This window comes from Alosa pseudoharengus, unplaced genomic scaffold (genome assembly GCF_046254945.1).
Source record: "Alosa pseudoharengus isolate Yale_2024_CS ecotype anadromous, Long Island Sound unplaced genomic scaffold, YU_APseudo_1.1 YU_APseudo_1.1_scf_11, whole genome shotgun sequence".
In the NCBI taxonomy this organism is placed as follows: domain Eukaryota; kingdom Metazoa; phylum Chordata; class Actinopteri; order Clupeiformes; family Clupeidae; genus Alosa; species Alosa pseudoharengus.
Genome location: NW_027468576.1, coordinates 21108962 through 21129946, shown reverse-complemented (window position 1 = coordinate 21129946; position 20985 = coordinate 21108962). Strand labels below are relative to the sequence as shown.

The 20985-nt window shown below is 42.8% G+C and overlaps 1 protein-coding gene across 1 annotated transcript in view; it reads right to left on the bottom strand.

Annotated features, from left to right (window-relative positions):
- Nucleotides 1-20985, bottom strand: part of kcnn1b (potassium intermediate/small conductance calcium-activated channel, subfamily N, member 1b) — a 45161-nt gene that overhangs the window by 4958 nt on the left and 19218 nt on the right. The window contains exons 3-7 of the mRNA XM_076278396.1: nucleotides 17301-17396; nucleotides 15411-15829; nucleotides 3608-3749; nucleotides 2208-2318; nucleotides 1565-1692 (exon numbers count right to left, since the gene is read on the bottom strand). Coding sequence (XP_076134511.1) covers nucleotides 1565-1692; nucleotides 2208-2318; nucleotides 3608-3749; nucleotides 15411-15829; nucleotides 17301-17396 — 896 coding nt within the window. The remainder of the gene's footprint in view (nucleotides 1-1564; nucleotides 1693-2207; nucleotides 2319-3607; nucleotides 3750-15410; nucleotides 15830-17300; nucleotides 17397-20985) is intronic.

Below are 20985 nucleotides of genomic sequence, written 5' to 3'. Positions count from 1 at the left end.
GGAACGATTCTCTTTCCTAAAGGGAGGACCAAGCAGAGGGGGCAAGGAGGGAAGGAGAAATATTATCCATCATTCAAGTGAAATCCACCATCAGGGTGATTGAATGTCCTTGCTGCGTTGGCCAAAACCAATTTGTGGGATTGTAATTGTGATAAGGTATGACTGTGGGGATAGGTATTTAAGAGAAAGGCACAGGTGGAGGTGAGACAGGGTCAGGGGACGAAGGCGGTCAGTGCAAGCCGTTATGGAGGTCTGGACAGGTTTGGGTTGCATGATCGGATTCTGCGGGAGAAAGCTGGTGCATTTGAAGCTTGGCAAGATGCTGTTTCCTACTTTTTCTGTTTTTTCTTGGTTTCAACTTTGTATTGAGGCTCTGAATGTGCATGTGTGTGTGTGTGTGTGTGTTTGTGTGTGTGTGTGTGGGGGGGGGGGGGGGTGGGCAATGCATTCATTAACTCAAAAACAGGTGGACTTCTCTCGTGAGGGCAAACCGAAAAAAGAAAAGAAAAAGGGATGGTCATCCAGCATCCAGCTTCAAACTTCATGCACGTAAACAAATTATGTCAATCATGTCTGCTGTTCACAGCGACCCAGAAACAAAAGGGGTGAAGAGGAGAGAGTGAGGCACTGACAGTATAAAGGACAGGAAAGACACAACTTACTTCTGAGCTCTGTACGTTGATTGGGCAAAACAAAGACAGAATACAGAACAGAGGTTTTAGGAAAAAACCCTCAGATGTACACAGAGTAACACTTTTCAAAGCAAAGACAGGAGAAAACAACGTTCTATCCACAAGCTTTGTGGACAGACTAAATTTAGATTCAAAGAGCTCCTACAGACTGCGTTGCTTGGTCGTTATTTGATCGTTATGAGAAAAATACTGTTTCATATCACTTCCTTTTTTGTCTTTATTTTTCTACTGTATGTAGACTGCTGCAGCATGGAGTTTTTTCAAGTTTCAAATAGGGGACCAGGAAGAGAGTGAAAGATAGAGTTTGGCTCTATTCAACAATACCACCCCCTTAGAAATAAAAACAACCTGCCTAGTAGCCGCTTTCTTGTAACTGTCTGACTTCAGACAGGCTTGGCAGGGAAAACACACACTGGAGACATTTCTCCCAACCGCCCCAACTCAGAACAAGGAGTGCAGCTCCTCTCACTTTCCCTTTTCTATTCTGTGTGTGTGTGGGGGATTTAAAAAAAAAAAGGTCTATAAGCTAGTGAAAGGAAAGCCATGTTCGGGACTGTTAGGAGCTCACTCGGGAGTTGTGAGCCGCTGGTTAAGTGCTGCTGCTCCACTGACTCAGCTCGGCGCCACCTATGACTGTGCACCTGCACCATTACCTGTAGAGCGGCTCGCTCACTCACTCGCTCTGTAAAATCACTCCCGAAAAAAAAAGAAAACCACTGACAGTGTTGCACTTCATATTTGATGCTTCATTTACGGACAAAGCTATTTCTCGTTTTAAAGTGGCTGTCACATTTTTTTTTTTTTTTTTTTAAAGACAAATACAGCACTTGAGGAGAAAAATAAAAAAAGACGGGGATCCCGCTTGCACTCACTGGTGAATAGCCTGCAGGAACTTGCGTTGGTGTTTGCGGACCTTGGCGTGGTCGATCTTTCTCACCAGCTTGGTGTGTTTGTAGATGAGCCATGTTTCCCTGAGTACGTTAGCAGCCGTGTTTTTGACCTGCAACACAGGTAAGCACAGGTGCATCAGTAATAACACCTGTGAAAAAGCACTGTGTTGATGACGGGATGAGCCAGTCCACAAAGTGTGTGTTTTATTAACGTTACGTCATTAACGTTTAAATACAAAACTAGGGTTAAAAAAAGTAAATATGCCATGAAACATATACTATGCAATAATAATGTTTAAGTTAGTAATTATGTTATAACAATAATGTTATTACTACATGTATTACAACGTCATCATTTATTAAGAACTAACAGTAAATCATCTGGAATATACCAAATAAACACACTATTATAAAAATGTAAGTGACTTCATGTCTATAAACAATCAATTGAAGACCAAGCTGGAAACTGATTGACATTAATGCCTTTAATATCTTGGTTCAAAAGAACCAAAAAGTTATGTACAGGACATGAAAGACAGATAAGTAGTCTCCTGTGGGCACAGCATACAGTAAGAAGAACACACTTTAGCACTTCAGCAGGCCTCCCCAAGCTGACAGGACTCACTCTTTTGCAGAGCTGAGTGTCCATCATAAAGTTGTGGACATGTTTCTCCGCCTTGGTCAGCTCCAGCTTCCTGGCCACCACAGCAACCACCAGCGCTGTGCAGCCAGCCCCCTGCGGGGGAAACAGATGACACAGCAGCTTTAGTCAAACCGGCCACTTGGCATCACCGCTCATGTCTGTCTCCAGTCGTAATGGATGCTGGAGCACAATGGGCCCGACACTGAAACATTCTGATATTTTAAAATCTGTTTTGTTTGTTATCATATCTTTTTTTTATTTTATTCTTTTAAGACAAGCGGAAAATTATGCAAACCACATACATAAGTATGTGATTTGCGTAATTAAATCAGTGCATATCAAGTAGGATTGTGTGCAAGCATAAAAAGTGCCTAATAATAAGTTAAACTTTGTGTAACGATAGGTCTCCCACCCTGTTTGCCAAGAAGACTAATTTGTATAAAAGCATTCCAATCACTGACCAAAGTCCTTCATTCAACAGTAAACAGATACTGTATGTAGACATCATCACAAGAAGAAAGTCTGCATAAATTGCTCTTGCATGAGGTCCAGTGAGCCAACTATTGGACCAGCTGTCCATTTTAAACAGCTTCTCTGACAATGCCACATTTTGGTCACGCCACTGGAGCCTTCCATGAACAATAATAGTGGAACTTTTGTAACTTGTAAACTGAAACTGTCAAATTTTAATTAATTAGTAGTTGGGTTTCAGATTTCAAAACAGCACTAGATTTGCAGTCAGTAAAGTAGTGGGCAGTATTAATTCTTGTTATTTGAGATCAAACAACTCATGGCCATCACCAATAGGTTAAAAATGGTCACAATCCACCACCCGTGTCTGACTGGTCCTAATTGACTCACCTGGTTTGCCATCTGGGCACAATCCCTAAATTATTTATTCCGTTATTCAGCAATTCAGCTTCTGTTGTGTGTTTGTCGCACAAAGGATTAGCCTTGTAAACTGATCTAAAGGCAAACGGTGATAGAAAATATCTTGATTGTAAGTGTGTGTGTGTGTGTGTGTGCGTGTCTGTGTGTCTGTGTGTGTGTGTGTGTGTGTGTGTGTGAGTGTGTGTGTGTGTGTGTGTGTGTGTGTGTGTGTGTGTGTTAACAGTATGTGTGTGTGTGTGTGTGGGTGTTTGTCTCTGTGTGTGTCTACTGTAGCCACCTGCGTGGCACGCATGTGAGTGTCGTGTGTGACAAAACCGAATGTTACCGGAGTTCAACTATGAAATTGATCTCCATCACGCTTTGCTGGCACATTGTGCCGCGGCACATGACAATGAGGGCCGTTTATGTGGTGTGCTTAAGGGCCCGTGCGCTGATTAAGAGCCCGGGTTGTGTCGGGTGGACAAAAGAGAGGGCGGATGGGGGAGACGCACCATGATTCCTGTCAGGAGACAGACGCCCTTCCCACAGTACGTGTTAGGCACCATGTCCCCATAGCCGATGGACAGGAAGGTTATAGAAATCAACCACATTGCTCCCAGGAAGTTACTGGTGACTTCCTGTCGGTCATGATACCTATAGAAGTAATGGAGAGAAGAGAGGAGAGATACTCAGTAAAAGTGAGGTGAGGATGTTTCAAGAAAGCATCCCTACTGCAATACAGTGCTCAAAAGAAGTAAACATGACTACAGTAACAGTGAAATGAGAGCAAACACTATGATTTGAGAGAGCAGCATTTAAAGGCAAGAGTGCTCTGAACTGCTGGTTGCTTATGGGAAAGGTCCATAAACAAGCAGTCGTTCCAGAGACATGAAAACGAGAAATCATTACTGTACTTTCTGGGCTAGTGAAGGTAAAATCCCATTAGTGAAAATTACATTACAGAGAGCTTGAGCAGGAAAGCTGAGAGTGAGAGAGAGTGGATGTGAGAGAGAGAGAGAGAGAGAGAGAGAGAGAGAGAGGGAGAGTACGGCAGGGAAGGAAAAAGCCTAAAAGAGAGAAAGGAAATATGAAGGACAGAAGACAGTGTTTAAGGCTAAAGTAAAGATCATGTGATCTTTCCTCAGTAGCATAGAGTAGCAACGATGCAGTACCATGTATGTATTAACAACTGTAAAAAAGATCTGGAATTAGTCATCAGTTTCCCACCTATTATAGACAAATTTAGGCAGAAATGTTTCAGAAATCAAGATTTGGCATTCACATAATTCTCTGTAAAAAAGCTGATTTTGTGATTTCAACCATTTCTGATTTCTCAGAGGCTGTCTACTCTTTATGACTTATCATTTTTCATTGCCAAATTAAAAACTGAACAACATCTTGAGTACACTCCTTGGGAATGTGCCAGAGTCAATAGACTGCATTAAATTATGTTCATTAAATTAAGTAGTGCATTTACATAAGGAGTTATCTCAGATTCCAGCAGCCCTATGTCTACTTGTTGTCCTTATGGGAAGATTCTAGCCCATGCTGAGTGTACTAATGCACATATGAGTGCATTAGTATCATATGCGCATACTCACTCAACAGAGATGCACTGTTGTAGGGGCTTAATTAGTTACCATTAAACCATGCATCAATGTACTTAATTGAAGGAAATCAATTTGTAATATTCCTAAATTAATGAATTATGTATCGCTTATAAGTTCTGGCAAAAAGTTAGGCCAGAGAAGGAAGCTACATAGACGAGAATTCAATAATGTGCTGGATTATGAGTTCTTAATTAATGAGAGAGGGCTGTCTGATTGTCTCTGCCTTTAAATATGGCCATATGCTCAACGTCTGTGAAACCCAAGACAGGACGTAAGCATTTAACTCTGCATCATTCTTTCAGTGTTCTCCCTCAGCACTACAAGTCACGTTTTGGGTACATTGATACCTCCCACACAAGCCCACCACCCCCACCCTCCGGTCGTCTGTAAACACATATTGCATGAGGCTATCACGTGACGACAATCCTCAGATTGCCGAGAGATATGCTGTGGTGTGGATCCTCAGCGCTTTGCGGATCATATGTGATGTCCAATTGCACTTCAAGGGCAATCTGGAAGAGGCGCAGAAGTGCAACATCAATAAAAATTGAATGTTGCTGCGCACATCAATATTCATTTCACTCGTGACGTGGAAGACCAGCCGGCAGAGGGCCCAGGCTTAAATCAAGGTGCCTTCTCTCTGGCAATTTCAAACGAGAGAGAGATAGAGACAGGAATAAGGATGAAGAGGGGGAGTGAGAAATTAAAACAGGGTGAGGGACAGAGAGATGGATGGATAGGAAACAAGGGTAGAAAAGGAAAACAGGAGAGACTGAGAGAATGAATAAATCTAATTCTTTCTTTTTTACCCCTGGCCTAAGACTTGTCTTCCTTCCCAGGACAGTTAATACAAAGTAAACTACCTATTATTCGTGTGAGAATGTGTGAATGCGACACGCACACACGCACACACACAAACACACACACACACATACACACACACACACACAGACAGACAGACAGACAGACCCATGTGTTTATTTTCTTTCCCCCAATCAGCAGGCAGAATCTGCCAGTCCTCATTTGTCAAATGCTTTTCCCTCAGCCATCATGTGGAGACTCCCGAGGAGAAAGCCTTTATCTTTCACGAGGAAAAAAAAAGAAGAAAAAAAATCATCCAGAAAAAAAAGAGAGATTGTGGAGGACACACTCCATTAGACATGCAGAAAAGAGAGCGAGAGAAAAGCACTGAAAGAGAGAAAAAGACAGCAAGAATAACACAAAGCATGCGGCTAATGTAATGGCCTCTGCATCTGACGTGCCTGACAAAGAGTCACTCCATATGGGGGAGTGGGAAGGTGAAGAGCAGGGAGGGTCGCCTGGCTCTATTGTAAACCACACGGCTCCTCTTTGCCACCGCACCATGGGCTTAACACGGTCAGAAAAACAGAGGCAAGGAGGGGTCTTCCACTGTATACAGTGTCCACTATATACTGTACACATGGATACAAGTTCCTGTGACACACAAATACTTCTTAGCTTGAATAATCTTTCCTTTCATGTTCCCTTTGAATGTTAAAGCAAAATGAACCGTTGCCGTCTAATCATTAATTAATTGTATGGTTATTTTTCATCTCTAGGTATATGTCCAGCTAACCTGACTCCACCAGATGGATGCTTCGCATTTGCTCTGCATGCGAAAACTGAAGCTCGCGAGATCAGGATGGTCTCACGAGGCTAATGTCCAGCAGACTTTGAAGATGATCGTGAGAGGGTCGTAAAGGTACACTGAGAGAGATGTGTAGCATGAAGAACCATTATAATGAACAATGCAATAACAAAGACATGTGGCATTGTACTTGGGTGGTTTAATACAAGGGCACAAGGGCCATAGGTAACATTATTACTTCCCTTGGCCTTGCTATCCACCATACCGATATTATTAGGGTCGATAACAGTGCCACATATTTGAATAACTGTAAGATTTCTGGGAAAATGTTGATATTATAGGCCTTGTGTTGTCACACACTGATGGATGAACAGCAGAGACACAGTAAAAAAATAGGGACAAAGGAGAGAGGACACACTAAATAAAGAGAGTGTGAATCACATTTCTGCACTTACTGAGAACTATAATGGAGACAAGCCCTTGGGGTTGTATTGCCTTTTTATCCTCTACATTTTTAATTGTATGTGCAGGCTGCTGCTTTTGGCCTGTCAGTTATGCATGTACTTTTTGAATGTGTCAAACCAGTCTACCAAATCAATCAATCAATCAATCCCTCAACGACACAGTCAAACAAGTCTGTGCTTCCAAATGCACCACTCTAAAACATCCTCTCCTCCTTCAGCCAACATTGACAACATGCCGCTGCTACATCCACTATGACGTGGTCCTCCACCTTCCCCCACCCCCACCTCCACTGTCCTTCCGCCAGATGACCCCTCTCCCCCCACCCCTGGCCTCCGGTCCTGAGAGCAGAGATCAGATGCACATCTGCAGGGCCCCCCTGTCCCCTTTTGCTCCGGTGCCCTTGGCAGCAGCTCCGCTTGGGCGTCGGCGACTGCGGGCGCTATGAGCTAATTATCTGGTGGATCATACGTTCCAGTCAATCGGCTCTTTTCATCAACGCCGTTCATTTGTGGCGCGCTCAGTGGAACCGTCTCGATTGCAGCGGGGAGCTCCTCCTGAGCTTCGGTAATTACAGCACCAGAGGGAGTGGCACTCTTATCGGCTAAGTAGCCCCTCCACTCCACTTCCCTTTTTTCCCCTTCCTCCACTCTTCTCGACAGTCATATGATACGGGCTAAGTCAGTGTCACTGATGGGTTGAGACAAACCAGAAACAGGAGGTGATCAATAAGTTACAGTATGGGGATGCTGCCGTGTAGGGATATCCTAACAGGTGTTTGTCCCAGAGGTGTTTTAGGTCAACAACATGTTTCAGAGGAGGAGTGAGGAGAGGGGATTACAACAAGAAAATGATATACTGTTCCTCTATTTTGATGAATTATGTAAGTGTGAAACGGAAAACAAATGTAGATGCAGCAGCTGGCAAAAACAATGCCAAATGCCGCATGCTAGCTGTCATTATGCCGATGGCTGTTACAGCACCACGGGATCACTGCGTAATGTCAACAAACAAGCGTCAGCAATTTTTTTTTTTTTTTTAGATGAGGACACGTCAGGATGCATTAGGCTGTCTGGAGGATAGGCCTGGCTGCCCACACCACCATCCATGCCCACCGGAGTGACCTCTCCTTGGGGCATTTAGTCTAATAGGGCCATCAAGACCGACCTGCAGCCTCGGAGAGCTCCAGAACAGACTGTCGGCTGGCATGGCATTAGACGGAGCTGGCACAGGCCTCTGTTTTTCAGGATATTCATAAACAGCCATCTATCTTTCTGAATGCATGATGTACAGCAGGTGCTTGGCCCCCAGACACAGATGAGTATAGAAAAAAAACTCACAGGATTTTTTTTTCAAATTTATGAGCTGATGAAATTAACAAACAGTTAAAACAAACAGTTGTTTACGGTCATTTATAAGTGTTTGTGGTAGTACATTTCTTATTCTCTGCTTGAATGGTCCTGAGCACTCAGTGAGCTACGGATGATGCATAATATCACAACAGCATGTTATCACTGCAAATGATCAGTCACTCAACAGACTTGGAGACTTGGAGAGTTGTTAGTTATTGTGAGAATAACTGTTAGGGAAAGGTACTGTGAAGGGAAAATGTAATTTGATATTTAGGATGAAACATATCTCTCCATAGATGTTGTTAGATATAGTACAGATGTGCACTGATATAAAAAAAACATGGCTCATACAAATGGCTGGTTTCTGTTATAACCCTCATGTTAAAACTTTATTTTTCTCAATTGTGTTCTCTTTGACTCATCTTTCTTTAATCTGTAATGCATACATACGCATACAGATGATCAAATCAAACTCAGCTCAACCCTCCAGTGCACCTTCAGAGCTCATATAGCATATATCCTCACTGGGCCTATACTGGGCCTCTCTACAGTTCACCATCTGCCAATTTCACTGAGTGCGTTCTCTCTCTCTCTCTCTCTCTCTTTCTCTCTCTCTCTGAGACATGAGGGATTGGCTGGCTGCTGTGAGGGTGTGAGGGAATGAGTAGTAGGCAACCCGGGCGAGGGCTGACCCCTGCAATCTGCTCGCGAGCGTTCTCGAGCGCGGTCGGGTTAATCAAACGGTGTAAACAAGCAGCGCTGACAGAGCCAAATAGATGGGATATTGCATGCAAACATGGAAATGTAGCGCGGGAGGTAATGGTCAAGGGAAAGACAAAGTGATACAATCTCCGGAGTGGGCCCTTTGTGCTGATGCTTTCTAGCACGGGTATGCGTATACTGTACATTATTTATGGTTATGAAATGTTTATGGTTATGAAATATCCATTTTTTTTTTTTTTTTTTAGGTGCTTTGGCTTTCCATGTTGTAGAAATTTTTGTAACTGGGCGCCTACATTTTTGAAGATGCCTTTATCAATTAATATTTCAAAATGAATGACATAAAATATGCTTTTAGGCCTCCTCGATAACAAAATAAAAATAAAAGCAAAGAAGAACACCCAAAGAAGTTCCCCAAAACTGAACTCTTGACAAATTTGTAATTTCTTTGCAATATGGGAGAAAATCTTAACTTTAGCCCAAAGTTCTAGTGATTTGAGTCAATTGACTCTCCATCCTGTGCCTTTAACATTATATATAGCAGTTTCACCTTCTTCAGGCATCTGGCTGACCTTTGGCTTCACAGAGAAATATCCGTGCATTAAAAACAACACTATCTCATCCGGCCGGCTGTAGGACGCTTCGTACAGAATGGTCAACTCAGATACACAGCTGATTAATATGCCTAAAGTGGAAAGCCATGGTTGAGATGCTCTTTTAGCCAGAGCCATCTATTGTCTGGATTCTATAAGGCGTAAGGTGGTAGTTTTGGTCACCTCCGTTTTGTCCTTCAGCGCTCACAGGTCACTCGGTAAGGTGGCTTTGCCAACACTTCGATCCTGCGAACAGACCATTGCTCAGTGGTGCTTGGCACTGACACTGGGAGCTCTCACAGAGAATGACTCACTTCCGTAACATCACGAGAGAAAAAACCCAGCCTCAAAAATATGAGTCTGATCTTATCCGACTTTACAAAGACTTAGCATATGAATAGAGATATTTGGAAATATGGATGTTGGGCCTCAGATAAATAAGGCATCTGTAAGATTGCCAAAGAGGCTCAGCATCAGACCAGTTCCCCAACAGCGAGCCTCCGTATGCGCCTGCCACTACCCCCCCATCTCAAGGCGAAGCGACCACTGTACATTTTGTGCACATTCAATCAATCAGCGTCCGACTCCCCCGTTACACCAATTTATTCGGAGACTCATTAGCTTGAGTGCTATTAAACGACTCCTCCACTTGCCAGTCGACCCGTAATTTAAAGGGGGAGAGGAGAGAGAGAGAGAGAGAGTACTGTAACTGCTGCCGCTGCGGCAGGTGTTCTCAGTGGGGAGGTCCAGCTCCCAGCGGGGTAGGAGACCTGCTGACTGTGCGACTCTGGGCTCCTCAACCCACCGTCCAGTGCACAGCGCAAGATTTTTTTTCTCCCTTTTTTTAAGACAAGACAAAAGATGAATTGAAATAGAATGGCTCTGGTTTTATGGAGTAGCAGTAGTATGGAGTCCAAATGGCTTTTTTAAAACCATTATTACATTTTTACTATTTATCTTAAAATCACTCACACCACTCATCTACTAAACTGAATGAATTTGAGTTTGTAACATGATAAATAAATAACAAACTCATATTATGTTTAAATAATGATTTATGTGCACTGGCCTTTTGGGTTCTGAGTGAGCCACTACATTTCTATAGATCTTACAGGGAGCGATAAGAGGAGGCATGAAGGACAGAGGACCTGACCCGACTTCTGGTTCTGAAGCTAATGTAATGCTCTGGATATGGAGGGAATGAGCCTAATCCGGCATTACAATTCTGCCAACGGTCTGAGATGTTTATCTTTTGAGAGAGAGGGTCCTGAACCCAGACACAACCCACATATCAGTGAAGGATACAGCTGACATAGGCTCATAATTATTAAGCATTAAATTAATAATAAATAAAAAAGGCCACACATTTGGGTTAGCTGCATGCAAGATCAGCTAATTCTGATTATAAGAGATTTAAGTGCATACTCAGCCATATTTCACAGATTTTGAGGTTACTGACACCATAAAGAACAGTGGGGCATTACAATCACCCCTACCCCCTAATAAGCACAAATATTTTTTTTACATTAAATATGTGTCTCTCATTGAATTGTCAGAAAATAGTGTTGTGAACCACTGCTCAGTCATAATAAAGATTCAACAGAGATCCCATTTTCTGTAAACAATCTGAAATTTGCCCAAAGAAAATATACCATAAAATATAAAGGGAAAAAGATAAATGTAAATGTACTTTCAAATATTGCTGAAAAACAATTATGCAATTATTTGTGTCTGTGCAACAATGCAACTGTGAAGGATATGCAATCAGTTCTGGAGCAGGTTAATTACAGAGCCCTGATGGGCTGCACAAATTAAATTCCATAAATTCTGCCAAAATGTCCTAATTGCTTATTGATTCAGCTGGCATATAATGGCTTTCCCTGTTGACGGGGGATCATTTTGCATACTTCAAAGGAGAACGGGTTAAGATCCAGAGGAATAGCATAAAGATGATTTGCTGGGACAATCTCTCCCAGCACCTTCATGACAATGCATGTTGAGAGCCAAGCATCTGCAGTGTTGCCCACTCCCACTCCAATCACTCGCCTGTCCTCTCCGCCTCCCCTCCATGCAGAGGGGGAGCCCTTGTGTTTTTATGTACTGTGAGTCACGCCGTTAGGTAAAAAGGATGCACCCAGCACGGTCCTCGATGCGTGCAGATCCACTAGTACTCACGCACACTTTGGAGAAAGAGGGGGCTGTTAATATGACAACAGGCTGGGTAAACACGAAGGATGCCCAGGATGCTGCTTCATTGTACCCACTGGAGGGAACCCAAAGCGCCGCTAACTACGTCAGAGATGAAATGACAAGCAACAAAAGCCTTTCGCCTCCTCATGTCAGCCATCACAGTTCAGCGTTGCACTGTTAGAAGAAAGAATGGCTCCAGCCCCCAGCTGGGGTAGCAGCTGATCTGCAATAGCGCCAGCTGCTAGTTGAATTAGCCCCAAATGCAAAAAGAATGGTAGAAGCTAAGAATCTATTTGAGTTGCTGACTTATTAAAGTTATTATTGTTTTATTACTTAAAGGTATCCCTTTATTTAACATTTTTATTAACGTTATTTGTCAGCAACAAAGGGCAACTCATTTTGTAAATCTAGGCTCTGACTTTCTTGTAACAGTGCCGCTGTCCTTTAACATCAGATACAGATATAGTACTATCATTATCAAGGTAGAAAAGCAAAGGATATATTAACTTATTTCTCTAAAATGACGTGCAACTTTCAGTTGCTTTCAATCCAAACCATGACCCAATCCTGGAAGGAGGGATGGTTTTCAGGTCACCCATACTGGGATCCCCAAACTCTGTACCACAGCACCAGTAAAGGGTAGGGCATGAGAAACAACAGGTCTTCAAACTGGCATAACTGGAGTTGAACAAATGCAATATTACTCTATCATAGTCAATAAATATAACCAATGTGAACAAAAATTACAAAAAATTTCATGACCAATTTGTCAAAGACTATCAGTGACATTTTCTACATCATTTTTCATACCACATCCTTTAGTGCCTACTGTTTGGATCAAACAAGCAATCAATCAGAAAGAAGCCATGTTGCTGAAAGTCAAGCCAAGTACAGTGAGGTCACGGTCGCTACTGTACTGATTGATTTTTTAAAGTGAGAACCAAACAGAAACTGCATGGCTGTGTGGGCTTACGGCCCCAACCCTGTCCCCTGTTTTCACAGGGAACCTGCTGCGTGCAACAGTAAATAGCGTCCCCCCACTACAAAGCAAACACTCACATGAGATCCCTATAAGGCAGCGTTGTTGGGGGAGGGAAATAGAAAAAAGCACAATATAAATCATCAATAGTGAAAGTGAAATCACTAACCAGTCTCTAAAAGGGGAAAGGAATACAAACCCATCCATACATGCTTGACAGCTGATTAGACAGAGGGCAATCAGGTGAGCGTGGGAGAGACAGATCAAACTCAGTTTTTTTTGCTGTTCTGCTTTATTTTCTTTGCCAACGAATCTCATTTGTATCAGCCAGGCGGGCCATCAACATTCAGGACACTTAATGTAATAAAAACAGTGGCCTAAATTTCGGCTGTCATCTGTATAGCTGTGTCATTCTGTCCAATGACCTGTTCTGTTTTTTGACACGGGACTTTTGCTGAGTCAAATGACAGAACAGGGTCACCACTGAGGTAGGGTTGCCAAATCTCTATTTTGGTAAAAACTGGACACCTTCACTATGGGGGGAGAGTTGTTGAAGGGCAGGCTACTATAAAAAGCTGCTTTAGTAGCACAATTTCATTTAGACAGGATTTAGCATTACAAGCCTGATTTGACCATCTCCATTTGTCATATCTATACAAACTGCCAGTCATCACAGTATAAAACTACAATATGACTAACTAATGGCAAATTCTAATGGTTTAAAACCAAATGAGCAATTTAACATGCATTTAGTAGATAGCTCTCGTGATTGTTTCTGTTTAAGGTATTTGGTCACAACTACAAAATTGATTGTTTCAAAGCTGTCACACTTTTCCGTTTTATTGCTTTGGCTATAAAACCCTGTCCATACTCTTCAAGTCCTTGTCACTCCTGCAAGATGCCTGGGGCAAAGCATAGGCAAACAGCCAAGCTGATCTGCTACATTAATTCCTTCGTCTTCACTGTGCATAGAGGGACTGGGTGAGAGACAATGAGGAGGAAGTGGTGATAAAATGTTCCTATTACTATCAGGAAAAAAATCAGTCCTGCCAAGAGTACAAACAAGAACATTCCAAATGAAAACAGTGATGGTAGAGGAGAGTGCTAACCATTTGGGATGGGGACAGCCAGACAACAGTGGATGCTATTACATAATATTATATTATTATGTTATATTATTATGTTATATTATATTATAATTTTATGTTGTTGTTTTCACGTTTGTTTTTATGATTGTGCTGGGTTGACAAAAGACTAATTGTTTAATCCAACATAAATGGTAATTTTCAGTGGTTGAATAATTCATTCAAACACTGTGATTTTTGTTATTTAGAACTCTTTGCTCTGCCAAGGGATAAAGTCCTCATTTATTAACACTATATCCTGAGTACATATGATTGTGATGGAACATTTGGGCACTCAGTCAAAAGCTCTGACCTGACAGACAATGCCAAGAAAATCTGTCTGGCCTTCCCAGACAGAAGCACTATGTGATCACATAGTATTCAATTTGGCATATCATACCCATCCAAACCATGTGGTGATCAGACAAATTTCAATTATTTTAAACTAATTCTAATCTGCTGAAAGTGTCATTCATGAGGACTTCGGAATCAGTCACTTGATGTTTTTGCACTCTGCCTGAAAAAGCCACACAGCGCCTCCAGAAAAGGTGAAATAATCTCGCCACAGTATCAACATTTGGACAGTTATGCCACATTTTCAGACACAGCCAGGGGCAGCGTGCACTTTTATCAAGGCGTCTTTTTTCAAAGACGTGTTTCTGCTCCAGCCCTGCAGTTTCCCCACTCAAGGTTGATGTCGCCACTCTGTTCTCAGTTACAGTCCTTTAAACACCATCTCTCCCGTCAACGTGCCCTGCCCCCTTGCACCCTAGCTTCACTGCCAAAGCGCTTCCGTTCAGTGACGTCACACAGTGAGTGTGCAATTCTCGGTTAGAAGTCGCACTGAACGAAAACGTCCACTCGCAGTTCAAAATCTTGGCCATTTTTTGGAGACAACAAGACAAAAAAAGAGCAAAAGCAAGCGAGAAAATAAAGCAGAACACAAACTGTATTTCTCTCACTGCAGGGTAAAAAGGAGGTTGGGGGGGGGGGGCGGGGGGGTTGTGCTGTTATGAGGATGACTACATCTCAATCTCACATCTCCAGCTAATGAAGAAGCCCTTGCTCAGGAGCCCATGAGAGATCAAGTGTTGGTTTAAGATAGAAGGCAATCCTGGGGGCGACTCCGTAGTGCCCAAACAAACCATTCCCTAAACAAACAATTAGCATACACATTTATGAATAATGCAACAGCTCCTTGTGTTACTCGGAGGGAAAAAAAGATAGCAGAGAGGAGAAAAAATAAACATACACACACTCGTAAAACCCTAAAGGTCTGAATGAATTGTGATCTTACGTTGAGTAACGAGTGTGTATTTGCCTGCACTGTGCATATAAATGCATGTTTTGTGTGTGAGTGTGTTTGTGTGTGTGTGTCTGTGAGTTTATGCACTGCATGTGTGTGAGTGAGTGTGTGAAGAGGGGGTGTGCATTTCACAGTCTCACATGCTCCAAGGTCTTTGGGGCACAGTTGAGTGGGAGAGAGTTGCGTGGGACGCGTGCAGGGGAGGGAGAGAAGAGCAACCGTACCGAGCCAGTGCAAGGGAAAAAAACGGATGCATCACCATCACACACAAACACACAAACACACACACACACACACACACACACACACACACAAACAAACAACAGGCCAGATACAGCATTAGCAGTAGCAGGAGGTGGAACGTTCCTACCTCTCGCAGACGCGCACCGTCCAGGCGGCGATGATCCAGGAGGAGATGCTGAAGACTAGCAGGACAGTTCCAGGGCAGATGGTCATGAGCGTCTTCATGACGAAGCGCGTGTTGAAGTTGATCTTGTTGAGCGCGCCGATGCTGCGCGACGAGGCGTCCGTGAAGAGCTTGCTGTGCAGCAGCATGACCCGGCCGATCAGGTAGAGGCGCAGGAACATGGGGATGGACAGGATGATGTCCACGTCGGCGATGGTGACGGACGGCGCGTAGGTGTAGGCCAGCCGCGCCGTCCACGTGAAGACGTATTGGCCCGGGATGGGGTGGATGGCGCACACCAGCAGCTCCAGCACGATGAAGAAGACGCGCTCCTGCGTCATGGCGATCCGCCAGTCGTCCGCACCATTGTCCACCATGAAGAGCTGAGAGAGGGACGTGGGGGAAGAGGTTGGGGAGAATACGGGGAGAAGAATGAAAAAGAAGGTAATGGTGAAGGAGAGTATAGAGGACAGGAGATGAGGAGATGAACAGATGAACCAAGAGAGAGATAGAAATAGAAAGAGAGAAGTGAATAGAGAGCAAGGGATCATGGGAGGATGAGAGTAAGTCAGACAGAAATGACATACAGAGATTTTGAGAAAGAAAACATAATAAATGTCAGAAAACATTTAGTGAAAGTCTTTTATTATTTCTATTATTTATGGACAAATAAATGAGTTTGTGATTTGTTTGAGAAAGTAAATGAAAACAACTTCAACCAGATTATTACTCTTCCCCCCCAAAACAAAATTCATCAGAAACACTCAGACAACACTAATTCTCCAATACTGTCTGAAAATAACAAGATCACTGATGGCAGCTCTGCATCATAAAGAACACATTCAACAAGTACACATTTCTTTTTTTCAGGCATAAGGTGAATGCCTAGCATTTTCACAGTTTCACAAGTTGTCAAGAAGAAGCGGTTTATGATTACGATTTCACTTCCAGTTGTGAGGAAACCTGCTTTTTTTTATCTGTCAAGAAAGTGTTGAGTCAGTCATTGACGTTGTTTTACAGTCAACAAAAGCCATTCATAATGCATTAGCATCTAGTTACATATTCCTCAAAACTTTGGTTGGGCCCTTCTTCAAACCCTCCTCAGGAAACTGTTTATAGTGTGTGTGTGTGTGTGTGTGTGTATTTGTCATGGCTATATACATCTACCCTCAGAAAAGGCAGTTAAAGTGTTCCCCCTGTTTCTATCATTATTTCATCATGGTTCTACCATCCATCATACCTTACTCATGTGCACCGTCCACATCTCCTCTGTCATGTCAATTAATCACCTCATCACGCCCAACAGTGAAGGCCAGGCCTGTCTGAAACCCACCTCCTGCTCAGCCTATCTCTGATAAGTGGCAACTGAATGGCCAATTAAATGCTATTTACACTCATAAGTGACAGGTCTTTATTAGATTACATCTCTTATTGGCCATCAGCTCTGGGTGTAATGTGAGCATTAATCACAGTCTGCCTGTGCAAACGCACACACACACTGTGCTGCACCCTGAGGTCAGTAAGGTTTCCCTGCCTGTGAGTGTCATTTACTTCAAATAATTATTAGAATTCACAACAGCTTCAGGGTTGGACATATTATTTTGAAGGACATCTAAACTCGCTACTTGAACATCACAGATCACTTTGACTAAACTAGCACTTGAGAAAAATGGCCTCAAGGCCCTTTACAGCTGGATTACCACATAATAGAAACAAAAGAACCCCTCCAAGTTACACATGCCAGAAGTCAACCTGAATATGTGTACAGTAGCTTTGATTTTTGATATTGTAGATTGTAATTTCTCATGTGTATGATATACATTTGAGACCAGGCAATAGGTGTGTCAGTCTTACCTGTATTTCCCTGGCATGGTACATAATGATGAGACCCAGCAGTATAACAGTGGAGAGGCTGATAAGGCATTTCAGTGCAAATGAATATGAAGATTCCTGCAGACAGACAGACAGAGAAGCGGGTTGGGTAAGAGGACGTACAGTTGCCTGTTACAAATCTCTTTACACTGATGGAAAATGGAAATAGAGACGCTCGCTAACAGGGAGCAGAGAGACAGAGGCAGACCCAGCTAAGTGGCCATAACAGCATTATCTATATTTAGTAATTAAGTAGGTATTGATGATTTGGGGGCAGCCCAGAACAGCGTGTTATCCGATTTCTGTGCACGATGGCTGGGCTGCTCCTCTTCCTCCTCCTCCCAGGCACACTGACAGGTTCTCCCGTCTGGCTCTTTCTGTCTCACTGCTCATGTGTCCCTTCCTCCACATCTCTCTCTCTCTCTCTCTCTCTCTCTCTCTCTCTCTCTCTCCTCTCCTCGTTACCTATTTGACTCTTTTTGCGTCGCTCTGCTTGATTGTCCAGTTTATACAGTTTAAAGTGTACAGGATCTTAAAGACACGGATATCTTCAGTTTGCCTTCTGTGAAGAACACATTTTGAAAAGAGGTTTCTACAAATTAACCGGCAGCTGAAATAAGCCTTAGGGGAATCTAGGTGGAGGCGTGGAGGACCATGACAAAAACAAGGGAGCACTACAGCCAGGTGCGCAGCTGCGGAAGCCGACAGGCCAACATATTAAATCTTTTAACCAGGGCAGTGATGAATCATCAGATCTCAGAGGCTTTCCTCTGAAGCGATGAACTCAGTAATGCTCTTTCCCCTCCGGCCAGGGAAAGTGTTTTTCCACCCACTCTCCACGTTGCACTCCCACCCCCCCACCCCCACCCCACCCCACCCCACCCAAGTGTGGCGCAGCGCTGGAGGTCTGCATTACTGTCACTGAGGCTGACTAACGTTCACATTCCTACTAGAAATGTACAAAGCCAGATAAATCCATTTGGGCCTTGATGATTTTAAAAACATTGTGAATTCTGTATTCACTCATTTCTATTTGTTTGTTATTTTCCTCCAATACCAGTCTCACTATACAACCACATCTGACCAGCCTCACCATACAACCACATATGCATTGTTAGTACACTTTATGGTAACGCTTTAGAATAACATGTGCTTATTAGGTATTAACAGTGCATAATAAGCAGTTAACAATTCATTACTAACAGTTAGTTAACTGTTGTTATCCTTTAATAACATTAACTAACTGTTAACATGCAGCTTGTAAGTGATAATAAGCAGCCTTTTAAGTTACTTACAAGCATATTTGTTAACAGTTGTAAGTGTTAACAAGCAGCTTGTTAATGCTTGTTAATGGTGTATAAGACAAATAGGTGGATAACTAATACACTTATAAGACCTTTCTTACCTATTTGTAGTAAATTTTGCAGCCCCCCAATCTAAAGCGAGGACCATGTAGCCTAAAGTTCCACAAGCCCAACCTTCTATCTCTCTATACTGTATCTCTCTATGTAGCTTGGTTTAGCTGTGAGAAATACACCTTCAAAATTGTTGCAGTGAGCAGGAATTGAGCCCTGGTCTCCTGCATCAGAGAGTGCATTGCTACCTATTGAGCTACACTACTTTTCTTGTGCTACTGATGAAATTGTTTATTTTGATTCTATATTCCGAAGTGCTATATCACACTAGCTATGCTTTTTACAAATATGTTTCTGATGGAAAAGTGGTGTTTAATTAATGCAGAAACAGACCACGAATGTTCGCCTCTGTTCAAGGCAAACTGAAACATGTTTCAAATCGATCACGAACGTTCGCCTATGTTTGCAACTTTAAACCAGAGCTTTGAACGCACCCACTTATCGTCTTTAAGCCTCGGTTGCTAGGTAACCAAACTATATACAAAGCTGGCATATCTTTAGACTGCTGACAAACTGACAAACTGTTTTATGCGTTCACTGGACAAAGATTATGGAAATTAAACACCACCTTTCCATCAGAAACATATTTGTAAAAAGCATAGCTAGTATGATATAGAACATCAGAATATTTTCCATTAGCCAATTAGGAACAGTAGTGTAGCTCAACAAGTAGCGATGCACTCTTTGACGCGGGAGACCGGGGTTCGATTCCTGCTCACTGCAACAATTTTGAAGGTGTATTTCTCACAGCTAAACCAAGATAGATAGAGAGATAGAAGGTTGGGCTTGTGGAACTTTAGGCTACATGGTCCTCGCTTTAGATTGGGGGGCTGCAAAATTTACTACAAATAGGTAAGAAAGGTCTTATAAGCGTATTAGTTATCCACCTCTTTGTCTTATACACCATTAACAAGCATTAACAAGCTGCTTGTTAACACTTACAACTGTTAACAAATATGCTTGTAAGTAACTTAAAAGGCTGCTTATTATCACTTACAAGCTGCATGTTAACAGTTAGTTAATGTTATTAAAGGATAACAACAGTTAACTAACTGTTAGTAATGAATTGTTAACTGCTTATTATGCACTGTTAATACCTAATAAGCACATGTTATTCTAAAGCGTTACCCACTTTATTTATAAGGGCTATAGTGTGTCTGAGTGTGTGTGTGTGTGTGTGTGTGTGTGTGTGTGTGTGTGTGTGTGTGTGTGTGTGTGTACAGTATATATGTGCAGTGTGTGTGTGTGTCTCTGTGTGTGTGTACACCAGGGTGGGCTTTAGGCCCTCCTCAGACAAAGATGTAAGTGGACAGACACCCTGAGAGACGGACAGAGCTTGCAGATGAGCTACAACAGCTGAGATGCCTGGTTGAAACTGGAGAGAGAGAGAGAGAGCGAGAGAGAGAATGAAACAGAGGCAAAGCCAGAGAGAGACAGTGAGAGAAAGACAGAAAGCAAGAGTGTGAGACAGACAGAAACAGAGAAAGAGAGAGAGAGAGGGGGAAAGAAAGAGAGAGAGAAAGTGTTTGACAGAGAGGAAGCTAGAGAGAGAGTGAGAGAGAGAGAGGGAGAGAGTGAGCGTGACAGAGACAGAGCTGGAGAGAGAGCCCCTGGTGACATTGGCAGGCTAATGCTTTAAAAACCCTCATTTGTCTTGTGAGCGTCCTCCTCTGGGGATGCGTCTAAAGTCTCTCATTTCCATTACGTGGATGCTGCTGTTTGGTGCTCATGATGAATGAAAGATGCATCAAAAATGTGAGCGCGCACACACACACACACACACACACACACACACACACACACACACACACACACACACACACACAAACACAAACACACACACACACACACACACACACACCCATACGTATACCATACAGATAACATATGCGCACACAGGCATGGACAAAACATAAAAACACAAATGTACATTGGCTCACAACATGGAACATACTGCACATGAGAGACTGATATAAGGGAATATGGAGAGAAAGGGAGGAATCTCAGTGCAGTAAGCGAGGGCAGTTGAGCTGAGACATAGAGGCAGATGTACATATTATGTTAGAGACTGCTGCAGAAGCTTTTTCAATTACGTAGAATTTACCAAACCTGTGACTGACCGCATAATCAACGCATGTTACTGCCATCTAACTGTATAATTTTCAGCACCCAAAATAGTGTCAGAGGCAGAATTGAATGGAATCACTGGACCACTGGCTGACATTACAAGGAATCAAACGTTTAGCTATCAA